The sequence below is a fragment of the Somniosus microcephalus genome, chromosome 8, assembly GCF_052327205.1.
Source record: "Somniosus microcephalus isolate GS21.2 chromosome 8, FLI_Smic_1.0, whole genome shotgun sequence".
NCBI lineage: Eukaryota > Metazoa > Chordata > Chondrichthyes > Squaliformes > Somniosidae > Somniosus > Somniosus microcephalus.
Window position 1 is genome coordinate 10,220,572 of NC_140994.1, and position 15,765 is coordinate 10,236,336.

The window sequence follows — 15,765 nt, forward strand, 5'->3', positions numbered from 1 at the left end:
CCCCGAACCCCTCGATCAGACTCCACCCTTAGCTCATGTGTGGATTGCCCCTGTTCTGCGTGAGATGTGTGTGTGACTTCAGTGGTCTGGTTTTGGCCCCGGTGCTGCACATTTCATATTAAAGGATGAATTTTTCATGATCTGACATGTCGTTAACAGGCTGGGCTGCCCATTCACATCGCCGGTGCGGGGAGGCCATTTCCTTCCATTCCACAACTTGGCATCTGTCTGTGTGTAGGGGTTGGGGGATGGCGGGGGGGGGGAAAGGCAATTAGGGTGAGTCTCGAGGGTGTATGGGTCTCACCCACCTGCTTTGTATTCTGCCTTTCCCCACTTCTGTTTCCTGCAGAACCACTGAGGGAATCAGCTGTGTGTGTGTGAGAGAGTTTGTGTGTGCGTGTCTATGCGTACATATGCGTGTATATGTGACTTTATATATATGTCTGTGCGTGTCTGTGTACCTGTGTATATGATTTTTAAAATTAATTCTCGGCATGTGGTGGTGAGCCGCCTTCTTGAACCGCTGCAGTCCGTGTGGTGAAGGTGCTCCCACAGTGCTGTTTGGGAGGGAGTTCCAGGATTTTGACCCAGCGACGATGAAGGATCGACGATATACTTCTAAGTCAGGATGGTGTGTGACTTGGAGGGGAACTTGAAGATGGTGGTGTTCCCCTGTGCCTGCTGCCCTTGTCCTTCTAGTTGGAAGAGGTTGTGTATTTGGGAGGTGACGGTTTATATATATGCCTGTGAGTTGATAGCATTTTTGTTTCTAAGTCAGAAGATTGTGAGTTGAGCCCTACTCCAGAACCTGAGTTCATGATCTCGGCCGACACTTCAGCTCAGGGAGCGCTGGGTTGTAAGAATTCAGGGGGGCCGTTAATCCCAGGCCATGTCTCCCTGTTCAGGTGGGCATAAAGACTCCTCTGTGTGATTATTTGAAGAAGTGCAAGGCGTTCTCCCGGTGTCCTGGCCAGTGCTCCTCACTGTTTAATCATTCATCTCACCTCTGCTGATGGGATCTTGCTGTGTACCAATATGACTGCACTTTAAAGTAATTCATTATACGCGGAGTGAGAAATAGTGATAGTGTTTGTACCTCACTGACACTGAGAGTGAGAGGTAGTGACTGTGCGGAGTTCCTGTTTATTCAGCCCCTGTTTATCCGGCAGGGTAAGGGTTAATGTACAGCCCCTGTTTATTCAGTAGGGTAAGGGTTAATGTATTGGCAGCATGTGTTTTTATTTTTGAGGAATCCTGTATGCATGAGATTCTTCGATCCTTGATCTGTGTTTCCAGTGATGGGGCCTGAGGGCCTGCTCGACCCCCCACCTGTAAAATCTGGCAAGTGTTGAGAACCTAGCGGCGGAACTAGCGAGTCGAAAGCTAGCCTGGTCCTCGCGGAACGTGACAGCCCCGAATGTTTGTAGGGTCTGTCACTACAGAGCGCAGAATTGGGATACAGCGCCACAGCTTCACTTCCCTTCCAGTATGTCGGCCAAGTGGCTGTGGTTTATGTCGAGACAGCGTGCATCAGCGAGCTATTGGACTGTAGAAGCATCACCATACCCAATACTGCCGTCACTCAATATCTGTGCACATTCACTAGCCATCGGGGGCACATAGGATCAGGACAAGGCCATTCAGCCCCTTGAGCCTGTTCTGCCATTCAATGAGATCATGGATGATCTGTATCCTAACTCCATCTACCTGCCTTGGCTCCCTATTGCTTAATGCCCTTGTCTAGCAAAAATCTATCAATCTCCAATTTAAAATTATTAATTGACTCCCAGCATCTGCTGCTTTCTGTGGGAGAGAGTTCCACACTCCTACCACCCTTTGCATGAAGAAGTGTTTCCTAACTTCTCTCCTGAATGGCCTGGCTCTGATTTTAAGGTTATACCCCTTTGCCCTAGCCTCCCCCACCAGAAGAAGAAGTTTAAGAACCCTGGCCGACTTCCCTCTCTCTCTCTAATGCCCCTTCGACTCATATCAGCTAAATCAGGACAGACCGGGGAATGGGGTGGGGGTGGGGTAACGGGGGCTCATGCCTGCCTTTATAAATTGAGCCACAGATAGCAGCCTCACTGTGTGCTGGTTTCTCCGTGGCTGCTTTCAGTGCAGTGGTTAACAAGTCCCAGTTGGATTCCTGTGTGCTGTTTCAAAAGAAGGGCTCGCACTTATATCACATCTCTCAAGGCACATAGGATCAGGACGAGGCCATTCAGCCCCTCGACCCTGTTCCGCCATCCAATGAGCTCATGGCTGATCTGTATCTTAGCTCCATCTACCCGCCTTGGTTCCTGAACCCTTAATACCCTTATCCAACAAAAACCTATCAAACTCAGTGCTGAATTTTTCAATTGACCCCCAGCCTCAACAGCTTTTTGAGGGAAAGTTCCAGATTTCCACCACCCTTTGTGTGAAGAAGTGCTTCCTGACATCACCCCTGAACGGCCTGGCTCTAATTTTAAGGTTCTGCCCCCTTGTTCTGGACTCCCCCCACCAGAGGAAATAGTTTCTCTCTCTCGACCCGATCAACTCCTTTAATCATCTTAAAGATCTCGATTAGATCGCCACTTAATCTTCTAAACTCGAGGGAATACAAGCCCAGTCTATGCAACCTTTCCTCATAATTTAACCCTTTTAGCCCCGGTATCATTCTGGTGAATCACAGAATGAATTACAGTTGCTCGTTGTTATGTAAAGGCAGCATCCATTTTGCACACAGCAAGATCCCACAAGCAGCAATGAGACCAGTTAGTCTGATTTTTGTTTTCTTCAGTGGTGTTGGTTGAGAGACAGACGTTGGTCAGGACAGAGGGAGAACGCTCCTGCCAATTGTGCCGTGGGATCTTTAACGTCCACCTGAACAGGCAGACAGGGGCATCAGTTTAACTCATCTGAATGATGAGACCCTCTGACGATGCAGCACTCTTGCACTGTCATAGTGTCAGCCGTGGCTCAGTGGGCAGCACCCTCTCGCCTCTGAGTCAGAAGGCTGTGGGTTCAAGTCCCATTCCATGAGACTTGAGCACAAAAATACAGGCTGACACTCCCAGTGCAGTGCTGAAGGAGTGCTGCACTGTCGGAGGGGCAGTACTGAGGGAGCGCCGCACTGTCGGAGGGGCAGTACTGAGGGAGCGCCGCACTGTCGGAGGGGCAGTACTGAGGGAGCGCCGCACTGTCGGAGGGGCAGTACTGAGGGAGCGCCGCACTGTCGGAGGGGCAGTACTGGGGGAGCGCCGCACTGTCGGAGGGGCAGTACTGAGGGAGCGCCGCACTGTCGGAGGGGCAGTACTGAGGGAGTGCTGCACTGTCGGAGGGGCAGTGCTGAGGGAGCGCCGCACTGTCGGAGGGGCAGCACTGAGGGAGCGCCGCACTGTCGGAGGGGCAGTACTGAGGGAGCGCTGCACTGTCGGAGGGGCAGTACTGAGGGAGCGCCGCACTGTCGGAGGGGCAGTACTGAGGGAGTGCCGCACTGTCAGAGGGTCAGTACTGAGGGAGCGCTGCACTGTCGACGGTGCCGTCTTTCAGATGAGGTATTAAACCAAGGCCTGCCTGCTCTCTCAGGTGCCTGTAAAAGATCCCACAGCACTATTTCGAAGAAGGGCAGGGAAGTTATCCCCGGCGTCCTGGTCAATATTTATCCCTCTATCAACATCACTAAAACAGATTATCATATTGTTGTTGGTGGGAGCTTGCTCTTCTTCTTAGGCAGTCCCTCGGAACCGAGGATGACTTGCTTCCACATTAAAAATGAGTTCTCAGGTGACTGATGAGTCCAATGCGGGACCTACTGTCTCTGTCACAGGTGGGGCAGACGGTGGTTGAAGGGGCGGGTGGGTGGGGTGCTTGGGTTGACGTGCGCTCCTTGCGCTGCCTGCGCTTGGCTTCCGCTTGCTCCCGGCGAAGAGACTCGAGGTGTTCGGCGCCCTCCTGGATGCTTCTCCTCCACTTTGTGCGGTCTTGGGCCAGGGATTCCCAGGTGTCGGTGGGGATGTTACACTTTTTCAAGGAGGCTTTGAGGGTGTCCTTGAAGCCTTTCCTCTGCCCACCTGGGGCTCTCTTGCCGTGCCGGAGCTCCGAGTAGAGCGCTTGTTTTGGGAGTCTCGTATCGGGCATGCGAACAATGTGACCCGCCCATCTGAGCTGATCGAGCGTGGTCAAAGCTTCAATGCTGGGGATGTTGGCCTGAGCGAGAACACTGACGTTGGTGTGCCTATCCTGCCAATGGATTTGCAGGATCTTGCAGAGGCAGCGTTGGTGGTACCTCTCCAGTGCTTTGAGGTGCCTGCTGTACATGGTCCATGTCTCTGAGGCATACAGGGGGGCGGGTATCACTGCTGCGCTGTAGACCATGAGCTTAGTGCCGAGTTTGAGGTCCTGGTCTTCAAACACTCTCTTCCTCAGGCGACCGAAGGCTGCACTGGCACACTGAAGGCAGTGTTGGACTTCGTCGTCGACGTCTGCCCTTGTTGACAGTAGACTCCCGAGGTATGGAAAGTGGTCCATGTTGTCCAAGGCCTTGTCCTGGATTTTGATAATCAGGGGACAGTACTGTGTGGCGGAGGCAGGTTGGTAGAGGACCTTTGTCTTACGGATGTTTAGTGTAAGGCCCATGCTCGCGTACGCTTCGGTGAAGGTGTTGACGATGGTTTGGAGTTTGACCTCCAAGTGAGCGCAATGCAAATTGACTGCCGTGTTTCCTACATTATAACAGTGACTACACCTCAAAAGTACTTCATTGGCTGTAAAGCTCTTTGGGACGTCCTGAGGTTGTGAAAGGCGCTATAGAAATGCAATTTTTTTTTTTACTGACGTGTCAGCCTTTAATGATGCGTAAGGGACAGGAGGAGGCCATTCAGCCGCTCGAGCCTGTTGCACCATACAGTGAGATCATGGCTGATCTGTATAGCTGAAGGCTTTGTGTCTTAATGCGAGGAGCATTCGTAATAAGGTGGATGAATTAGCTGCGCAAATAGATGTGAACGGATATGATATAATTGGGATTACGGAGACATGGCTCCAGGGTGACCAAGGCTGGGAATTCAACATCCAGGGGTATTCAATATTCAGGATAGACCTGCGAGAGAATGAGGCTGAGTGGCGGCGACTTTAAAAACAGCTCCGAGACCAGGTAAGGCCTCAGAGCAGCGGAGGCAGGCAGGCGGACCTGCGAGGGAACGAGGCTGAGCGGCGGCGAGTTGAAAAACAGCTCTGAGACCAGGTAAGCCTTCAGAGCAGCGGAGGCAGGCGGGCGGACCTGCGAGGGAACGAGGCTGAGCGGCGGCGAGTTGAAAAACAGCTCCGAGACCAGGTAAGGCGTACCAGTCTCCAATCTCCGAAGTCCGAGGGAAGGAGAGAGGTAAAAAGTAATCCAAGTGTGACGTCACCAGAAAGTGGGTAAGTGATTGGTTGGTAAGTATTTACTCTTTCTCCTTCTTTACAAAACTTAAATTCTGTGGTTTATAGTTTCTAGGGTCTCTGTGGTGTAGCGGGGACTGCTGGCAGGCAAGCGCCCTTGAGTATATCATTAAATTGGTGGTATTGATTTAATTTAAATTAATTAAAGGGTAAGTCATGTCAGGACAGCCCAGCCCCATGTTATGCTCCTCTTGCTCTATGTGGGAATTCAGGGACACTGCCGGTGTCCCTGACGACCATGTGTGCCAGAAATGCATCCAGCTGCAGCTACTAGCAGACCGCATTGCGGTGCTGGAGCTGCGGATGGATGGGCTTTGGAGCATTCACGATGCTGAGAGGGTCGTGGATAACACGTATAGTGAGTTGGTCACACCGCAGGTAAAGGCTGCACAGGCAGAAGGGAAATGGGTGACCATCAGGCAGAGCAGTAGAGGCAGGCAGTACAGGGGACCCCTGTGGCCATCCCCCTCTCAAACAGGTATACCGATTTGGATACTGTTGAGGGGGATGACTTACCAGAGGAAGGCAGCAGCAGCCAACTTCCTGGCACCAGGGGTGCTTCTGCTGCTCAGGAAGGGAGGAAAAAGAGTTTCCTGGACCAATATGTCGAGGAACCAACTAGAGATCAGGCCATCTTAGACTGGGTATTATGTAACGAGAAAGGATTAATTAGCAATCTTGTTGTGCAAGGCCCCTTGGGGCGGAGCGATCATAATATGATAGAATTCTTCATTAAGATGGAGAGTGAAGTATTTGACTCAGAGACTAGGGTCCTGAATTTAAATAAAGGAAACTACGATGGTATGAGGCGTGAGTTGACTAGGATGGATTGGGGAACGTTACTTAAAGGGTTGACGGTGGATAGGCAATGGCAAACATTTAAAGATCGCATGGATGAACTACAGAATTTGTTCATCCCTGTTTGGCATAAAAATAAAACAAAAAAGGTGACTCAACTGTGGCTAACAAGGGAAATTAGGGATAGCATAAGATCCAAGGAGAGGACATATAAATTGGCCAGAAAAAGTAGCAAACCTGAGGATTGGGAGCAGCTTAGGATTCAGCAAAGGAGGACAAAGAGATTAATTAAGAGGAGAAAAATAGAGTGAGCGTAAGCTTGCAGGGAACATAAAAACTGACTGTAAAAGCTTCTATAGATATGTGAAGAGAAAAAGATTGGTGAAGTCAAGCGTAGGTCCCTTGCAGTCAGAATCAGGGGAATTTATAAATGGGGAACAAAGAAATGGCAGACCAATTAAATACATACTTTGGTTCTGTCTTCACAAAGGAGGACACAAATAACCTCCCAGAGATGTCGGGGAACATAGGGTCTAATGAGAGGGAGGAACTGAATGAAATCAGTATTTGTAGAGAAATGGTATTAGGGAAATTGACGGAATTGAAGGCCGATAAATCCCCAGGGCCTGATAATCTACATCCTAGGGTACTTAAGGAAGTGGCCCTAGAAATAGTAGATACATTGCTGGTCATCTTCCAAAATTCTATAGACTCTGGAACAGTTCCCATGGATTGGAGGGTGGCTAATGTAACCCCACTATTCAAAAAAGGTGGCAGAGAGAAAACAGGGAATTATAGACCAGTAAGCCTGACATCGGTAGTGGGGAAAATGCTAGAGCCCATTATAAAAGATGTAATAGCAGAGCACTTGGTAAACAGTGACAGGATCGGACAAAGTCAACATGGATTTACAAAAGGTAAATCGTACTTGACTAACCTACTGGAATTTTTTGAGGATGTAACTGGCAGAATAGATAAGGGAGAACCAGTGGATGTGGTGTATTTGGACTTTCAGAAGGCTTTCGATAAGGTCCCACATAAGAGATTAGCATGTAAAGGTAAAGCACATGGGATTGGGGGTAAGGTACTGACTTGGATAGAGAACTGGTTGGCAGACAGGAAGCAAAGAGTTGGAAAAACGGCTTTTTTTCCGAGTGGCAGGCAGTGACTAGTGGGGTACTGCAGGGATTGGTGCTAGGACCCCAGCTATTCACAATATATATTAATGATCTAGACGAGGGAACTAGATGTAATATCTCCAAGTTTGCAGACGACACAAAGCTGGGTGGACGTGTGTGCTGTGAGGAGGATGTCGAGAAACTCCAGTATGATTTGGACAGGTTGGGTGATTGGGCAGATGCATGGCAGATGCAGTATAATGTGGATAAATGCGAGGTTATCCACTTCGGTGGCAAAAACAGGAAGGCGGATTATTATCTGAATGGCAATAGATTGGGAGAAGGGGAAGTGCAACGAGATCTGGGTGTCCTTGTACACCAGTCGCTGAAGATAAGCATGCAGGTGCAGCAGGCGGTTAAGAAGGCAAATGGTATGTTGGCCTTCATAGCGAGAGGATTCGAGTACAGGAGCAAGGATGTCTTGCTGCAGTTGTACAGGGCTTTGGTGAGACCAGACCTTGAGTATTGTGTGCAGTTTTGGTCGCCTTATCTGAGGAAGGATGTTCTTGCCATAGAGGGAGTGCAGCGAAGATTCACCAGACTGATACCTGGGATGGCAGGAATGACGTATGAGGAGAGATTGGGTCGATTGGGCTTATATTCGCTGGAGTTTAGAAGAATGAGAGGGAATCTCATTGAAACTTATAAAATTCTAACAGGACTAGACAGACTAGATGCAGGAAGGATGTTCCCGATGGCGGGGAGTCCAGAACCAGGGGTCACAGTCTAAAGATAAGGGGTAAGCCATTTAGGACAGAGATGAGGAGGAATTTCTTCACCCAGAGAGTGGTGAACCGATGGAATTCTCTACCACAAAAGGCAGTTGAGGCCAATTCAGTAAATATATTCAAGAAGGAGTTAGATATATTTCTTAAGGCTAAAGGGATCAAGGGGTATGGGGAGAAAGCAGGGACAGGGTACTGAATTTGGATGATCAGCCATGATCTCATAAAATGGCGGAGCAGGCTCGAGGGGCCGAATGGCCTACTCCTGCTCCTATCTTCTATGTTTCTATGTGATCTCTGCAGATCACTTTTAGGAAGTTAGATGTTAAAATCCTGAGGGCTACTAGGAATTGAGCTGGGGAATAGAATGTAGGAACAGGAGGAGGCCATCCAGCCCCTCGAACCTGTTCCGCCATTCAGTTAGATGATGGCTGATCTGTACCTCAACTCTTTTTCCTTGACTTTTCCTTCATACCCTTACCCAACAAAAATCTATCCATCTCACTCTTGGACTTTTCAATTGACCCCCCGGCCTCCGCAGCCTTTTGGGGGAGAGAGTTCCAGGTTTCCACTACCCTTTGCATGAAGAAGTGTTTCCTGATTTCACCTCTGAACGGCCTAGCTTTAATTTTTAGATTATGCCCCCTCGTTCTTGATTCCCTCCCACCAGAGGAAATAGTTTCTCTGTGTCAACCTTATCAAATCCCTTTATCATCCTAAACACCTTGGTTAGATCGCTCCTCAACCTTCTAAACTCAAGGGAATACAAGCCAAGTTTATGTAACCTGTCCTCATAGTTTAACTCTTTAAGCTTCCAGTATCATTCTGGTGAATCTGCGCTGTAACCCCCTCCAAGGCCAATATATCCTTCCTGAGGTGCGGGGCCCAGACTGAGCACAGTTACTCCAGGTGGGGTCTGAGCCAGGCTCTGTACAGCAGAAGCATCACTTCCTCCCCTTTGTATTCCAGCCCCCTGTGATAAAAGCCGATGTTGCAGCAGCCGCTTTGATTACTTGCTGTAGCTGTGCACTAAAGAAAAAAGAAAGACTTGCATTTCGACAGCGCCTTTCACGATCTCTGGACGTCTCAAAGCGCTTTACAGCCAATGAAGTACTTTTGAAGTGTAGTCGCTGTTGTAAATGTAGGAAACATGGCGGCCAATTTGCGCACAGCAAGCTCCCACAAACAGCAGTGTGATAATGACCAGATAATCTGGTTTAGTGATGTTGATTGAGGGATAAATATTGGCCCCAGGACACCGGGGAGAACTCCCCTGCTCTTCTTCAAAATATTGTCATGGGACCTTTTACATGCACCTGAGAGAGCAGACGTGGCCTCGGTGATTTGTTTACATGGACACCTAAATGCCTTTGCTCCCCCACAGCTCCTAGTCTCTCACTCACCATCGGGAAAATCACGGAGATGCGGGAATGGATGAATGTTCTGGAGCTTTGCTTGATGAACATTGGGGGAGCAGGTTGTGTTTATACAGAACTTGCCCTGAAAGAGTCGATCTTCCTATCTGGGTCCCACTGGGTGCCTGAGGTGCGCTGTGCCAATGGGCGGGGGGTCGGAGGCGGTGGGGGGGGGGGGGCGCTCAGTTTTCTTGCATGTTTTTGGTGCACAGTTGGTCCACCTGCCCACCCCACCCCATCACACCCGCCCCCACCACGGGTCCTTCAGTCCGCAGGCTACGCCCAATGCCTGGCTTGTTCTGACACCCACACCCAAGAGGCAGCTGAGGAGGGCCGCTCTCTCCTGCCTCACGAAGGTTCTTAGGCTGGGCCTGGGCCTACTCCAAGTGCAGGCCCAATTAAGAGGCAATGGGGAGGCGCTTAAATCCTGTGGCAGTGACGTCGGGTGATAATAAGTCTCTGTCTCTATTTCCCCTTCACTGAACTGGGATTTGGCATTCCCCAGGGATAGGGACAAGGAGAATCGCCCTCAAAATCAATTGGGAGTAAAGTCCATGGTAGACTCCATAGAATCTACAGCACAGAAACAGGCCATTCGGCCCAACTAGTCTCTGCCGGCGTTTACACTCCGCACCAGCCTCCTCCCACTGCACACAGTTTGGGCAAGGAGTGGCCTTGATGGGCTGAATTGCCGTTTCTGAGTTGGTGCTTCGCTATGTCCCTAACTGTCTCCTCTGACTCCATACATTCTGCACAAGAATGTTTTTAGGAGCTGGAATGCCAATTGTGCAAAGTTCAGATGTATTCATTTTCAAACAGGCCCGCAGTGGTGTTCAAGCCTGTTATTAAGCGGTGAGAAAGCAGATGTGTTTGTACAAGATGTTTATATACCTCAGTAAGATCTTCGTTGTACCCAGCTCCTGCTGCGAGCTGGAGTATTCACTGATGTAGTGGTTGCCACACTATATTTAATGGGCTGAGGGATGGGAACGCTCAACTGGGAGCGAGGAATCTTCCTCTCAATGTCTCAGTTAAGAGGATAATTACTCCTACAATCGACAGCCTCTTAAAACCCGAGCTGAGTGTCAGCTCTTCTCTACCTCCTGGCTTACTTCTCCTTCTCTTGCAGGCTTAAAGAAAGAAAGACTTGCATTTATATAGCGCCTTTCATGACTTCAGGATGTTCCAAAGTGCTTTATAGAAAAATAAGTACTTTTTAAGTCTAGTCCCTGTTGTAAACTAGGAAATACGACAACCAATTTGTGCACGGCAAGCTCCCACAAACAAGCAATGCGATAATAACCAGTGATGTTGGTTGAAGGATAAATGTTGGCCAGTAGACTGGGGAGATCTCCCCCGGTCATCTTCGAAATAGTGGCCATGGGATCTTTTATGTCCACATGAGAGAGCAGACGGGGCCTCGGTTTAACGTCTCATCTGAAAGATGGCACCTCCGACAGTGCAGTGCCCCCTCTGTACTGCACTGGGAGTATCAGCCTCGATTGTGTGCTCAAGTCTCTGGAGTGGGACAGTGGTATCCCTCTCACCTCTTGAGTGGGAAGGTCATGGGTTCAAGCCCCACTCCAGAGACTTGAGCACAAAATCTAGGTTAACACTCCACTGCAGTACTGAGGGAGTGCTGCACTGTCAGAGGTGCCGTCTTTTGGATGAGACGTTAAACCGAGGCCCTGTCTGCTCTCTCAGGTGGATGTAGAAGACCCCACGGCACTATTTCGAAGAAGAGCAGGGGAGTTCTCCCCAGTGTCCTGGCCAACATTTATCCCTCAATAAATAGATTACCTGGTCATTATCTCATTGCTGTTCATGTGCACAGGCTGTGCGCTAATTGGCTTCCGCGTTTCCTACATCACAAGTGACTACACTTCAAAAAGTACTTAATTGGTTGTAAAGTGCTTTGGGACGTCCTAAGGTCGTGAAAGGCGCTATATAAATGCAAGTTTTTCATCTCTTTTAACCCCAACCCTGTTGAATAAAGAAAAATCCAAACATTAACATACAGAGTGTGGGTGTCACATGAGGAAAAGATAGTTCTTACTGTGATGCCACACTTGGTCGAATAGCCTGCCAGCATTCACTCCCTAGGGTATTGCATCAAGAATTGAAACTGAGGCAAGTGACAAAGGGTAGCTGGTGGTTATGGGACCGTCGCCCCAGCTTGAGTCAGGGCCTTGAGGAGACGAGGGCCAGACTCGGAGACGGGTAACGAGGGAAGGATGGTTTATTAATGCTGGTTCTTTTGTCCTCTTTCACAGAGAGCTCAATGGGAACAATATCTCGCGGATCAGCAAAAGCGACTTCTCGGGACTCCGGCACATTAGGGTCCTGTGAGTATCATTGATGAGGGCATTGAGAGGAAATAAAAGAGCATTAACTCTGCTCTGTCTGATTTTACACTGTTTAGACATGGGTACGGTTAGCGCCCCTGTTGTTTGCGGCAACTTATAAGAGATTGCATCGACATGACTGAGTTTAACTGCCCCAGGACAGGCGCAGCTTAACGCATCCCTGTAAACCTCCTTTGCAGGACATTTCACTGCACTTCCGAACCCGTTTAAACCCCTATGAGGCTGGTATAGTTGTACATGCTGGTTTAGTCGTGTGGAATAGTTCTGGTTCAGGGTGTCTTGCTAGTCGTGGGCACAGATAGAGGGGTGGGCAGAGTTGGGTTGGGAAGAACCGAGACTGTCCTGTCTTTTCTATCAATGTCAGAGGGTTGTGCCAGCGTTGATGTGGACAAGTGGCAGACTGAAGCATCCAACCCGTGCTGTACCTGCCCTGTGAGTGTTTGATGGGGACAGTGTAGAGGGAGCTTTACTCTGTATCTAACCCCGTGCTGTACCTGCCCTGGGAGTGTTTGATGCGACAGTGTAGAGGGAGCTTTACTCTGTATCTAACCCGTGCTGTACCTGCCCTGGGAGTGTTTGATGGGACAGTGTAGAGGGAGCTTTACTCTGTATCTAACCCATGCTGTACCTGCCTTGGGAGTGTTTGATGGGACAGTGTAGAGGGAGCTTTACTCTGTATCTAACCCGTGCTGTACCTGCCCTGGGAGTGTTTGATGGGACAGTGTAGAGGGAGCTTTACTCTGTATCTAACCCGTGCTGTACCTGCCCTGGGAGTGTTTGATGGGACAGTGTAGAGGGAGCTTTACTCTGTATCTAACCCATGCTGTACCTGCCCTGGGAGTGTTTGATGGGACAGTGTAGAGGGAGCTTTACTCTGTATCTAACCCGTGCTGTACCTGCCCTGGGAGTGTTTGATGGGACAGTGTCGAGGGAGCTTTACTCTGCATCTAACCCGTAGATTGACTGCCCGTTTGTCTGACGCACACTAATCTTGTGCTCACCCGCTCTGATTCTGTGCTCCGAGTCCGGGTTAAATGCAGTGACAGTATGTACCACGACGTTAATATTCTACCCCTTTCTCTCTTTCCTCTCAGGCAACTTATGGAGAATCACATCAGTTCCATCGAGCGTGGCGCCTTTGAGGACATGAAGGAGCTGGAAAGATTGTAAGTAAGGGGTTTATTTTCACCGTCTCCCCATTCCCTGACGACCTCACCACAGCAGCATAGATTTTAGCAGTTAATTGCGTAGAATTACTTTGAATTTACAGCACAGAAACAGGCCATTCGCCCCAACTGGTCTCTGCCGGTGTTTACGCTTCATATCAGCCTCCTCCCACTCCGCTTCAGCTAACCCTATCAGCATATCCTTCTTTATACACTGACTGTGGTGGTGCTGGGCCACACCAGAGGAGGATGGTTCCCCCACCCAGGTTCCATCCCTAATCTCGACTGGGGCAGTCACGGGCTCAGTGAACCCGGGCTAGGGAAGAGTTCCTGCTCCTGATCACGATCCAGCGAGCCCTGCTGTAAAGTGTTCATGCACGGATGTTGTGTGAACACAGGATCGGGTTCCTCATAGCTTACTGACACTCACTGTCTAAACTCACAGAATCGTCATGCACCAGAGAGTACAGTACCAGCGGGCACTCAGTACCAGTGGGCACTCAGTACCAGTGGGCACTCAGTACCAGCGGGCACTCAGTACCAGAGGGCACTCAGTACCAGCGGGCACTTAGTACCAGAGGGCACTCAGTAAGAAAATAAGAAATAGGAGCAGGTGTAGGCCATTCGGCCCCTCGAGCCTGCTCCACCATTCAATAAGATCATGGCTGATCTTCCACCTCAACTCCACCTTCCCGCACTATCCCCATATCCCTTGATTCCCCTGGAGTCCAAAAATCTATCGATCTCAGCCTTGAATACACTCAACGACTGAGCCTCCACAGCCCTCTGGGGTGGAGAATTCCAAAGATCCACAACCCCATGAGTGAAGAAATTTCTCCTCATCTCAATCCTAAATGGCTGACCCCTTATCCTGAGACTGTGACCCCTAGTTCCAGACTCTCCAGCCAGGGGGAAACAGCCTCTCAAGTGTCTACCCTGTCAATCCCCCTTAGAATCTTAGAAGTTTCCATCGTAAGCAGCTGCAGTCCCAGAGGGCACTCAGTCCCAGAGGAGACTCAGTCCCAGAGGGCACTCAGTCCCAGAGGGCACTCAGTCCCAGAGGAGACTCAGTCCCAGAGGAGACTCAGTCCCAGAGGGCACTCAGTCCCAGAGGAGACTCAGTCCCAGAGGAGACTCAGTCCCAGAGGGCACTCAGTCCCAGAGGAGACTCAGTCCCAGAGGAGACTCAGTCCCAGAGGGCACTCAGTCCCAGAGGAGACTCAGTCCCAGAGGGCACTCAGTCCCAGAGGAGACTCAGTCCCAGAGGGCACTCAGTCCCAGAGGGCACTCAGTCCCAGAGGAGACTCAGTCCCAGAGGAGACTCAGTCCCAGAGGAGACTCAGTCCCAGAGGGCACTCAGTCCCAGAGGAGACTCAGTCCCAGAGGAGACTCAGTCCCAGAGGGCACTCAGTCCCAGAGGAGACTCAGTCCCAGAGGGCACTCAGTCCCAGAGGAGACTCAGTCCCAGAGGAGACTCAGTCCCAGAGGGCACTCAGTCCCAGAGGAGACTCAGTCCCAGAGGAGATTCAGTCCCAGAGGGCACTCAGTCCCAGAGGAGACTCAGTCCCAGAGGGCACTCAGTCCCAGAGGAGACTCAGTCCCAGAGGGCACTCAGTCCCAGAGGGCACTCAGTCCCAGAGGAGACTCAGTCCCAGAGGGCACTCAGTCCCAGAGGAGACTCAGTCCCAGAGGGCACTCAGTCCCAGAGGAGACTCAGTCCCAGAGGAGACTCAGTCCCAGAGGGCACTCAGTCCCAGAGGAGACTCAGTCCCAGAGGGCACTCAGTCCCAGAGGGCACTCAGTCCCAGAGGAGACTCAGTCCCAGAGGAGACTCAGTCCCAGAGGGCACTCAGTCCCAGAGGGCACTCAGTCCCAGAGGGCACTCAGTCCCAGAGGAGACTCAGTCCCAGAGGAGACTCAGTCCCAGAGGGCACTCAGTCCCAGAGGGCACTCAGTCCCAGAGGAGACTCAGTCCCAGAGGGCACTCAGTCCCAGAGGGCTCTCAGGGAGACTCAGTACCCCGTGGAACTGTACCCCAGCAAGAGCCAGGACCACTCGCCTGGGATTCCAAAGCTTGGTTTCTAGCTGACTGTTTCTCTCTCTTATTCTGCAGGCGCCTGAATCGCAATCAGCTACAGATCTTGCCGGAATTGCTCTTTCAGAAGAACCCTACTCTGTACAGACTGTGAGTAACATCCTTGGCCATTACCCCTTTCTGGTCAGTGACTCATGATAATATGTGCTGGTATAAAACACATTGTGGATCAGTATAGTGGTGTGAAACCGTACAGTTATAGTCATATATACACCGCACTCTCATCATATCTCCCAGTTATAACACTCTCTCTCACACATACACCCTCAGTATAAGGCTCTCGGTTGCAACACTTCCTTTGCAATAAAATGATCAGCTTTTCCATGGTATCTTTCTTTGCTGAATTAACAGTCTGATATGTTCCTCATTACAGACCTGTCTGATTCGGCAAGGACTCTGTTGAGGGTGGAGAGTGCGTCCTATAATTAGGCAGCAGCGTAGACACAGAGTAACCTCTCCTTTCCCCATGGCGAGCATTCCCTGAGGCTAGAGGATACACAGGGCCTGTCACAAAGGATTCTTTGGAATAATATATACCTATTCACAGCTGTCTGAATACTTGGAATGTTACACAGGGAACAGATGGCTGGGAGTGAGT

General features: G+C 50.3%; 1 protein-coding gene across 2 annotated transcripts in view; it reads left to right on the forward strand.

Annotated features, from left to right (window-relative positions):
- slit1a (slit homolog 1a (Drosophila)) overlaps positions 1–15,765 on the forward strand; it is a 328,910-nt gene that overhangs the window by 5,505 nt on the left and 307,640 nt on the right. For both annotated transcript variants that reach the window (XM_085994232.1, XM_085994233.1), the window contains exons 2-4: positions 11,814–11,885; positions 13,001–13,072; positions 15,186–15,257. In XM_085994232.1, the coding sequence (XP_085850358.1) occupies positions 11,814–11,885; positions 13,001–13,072; positions 15,186–15,257 (216 nt within the window). The remainder of the gene's footprint in view (positions 1–11,813; positions 11,886–13,000; positions 13,073–15,185; positions 15,258–15,765) is intronic.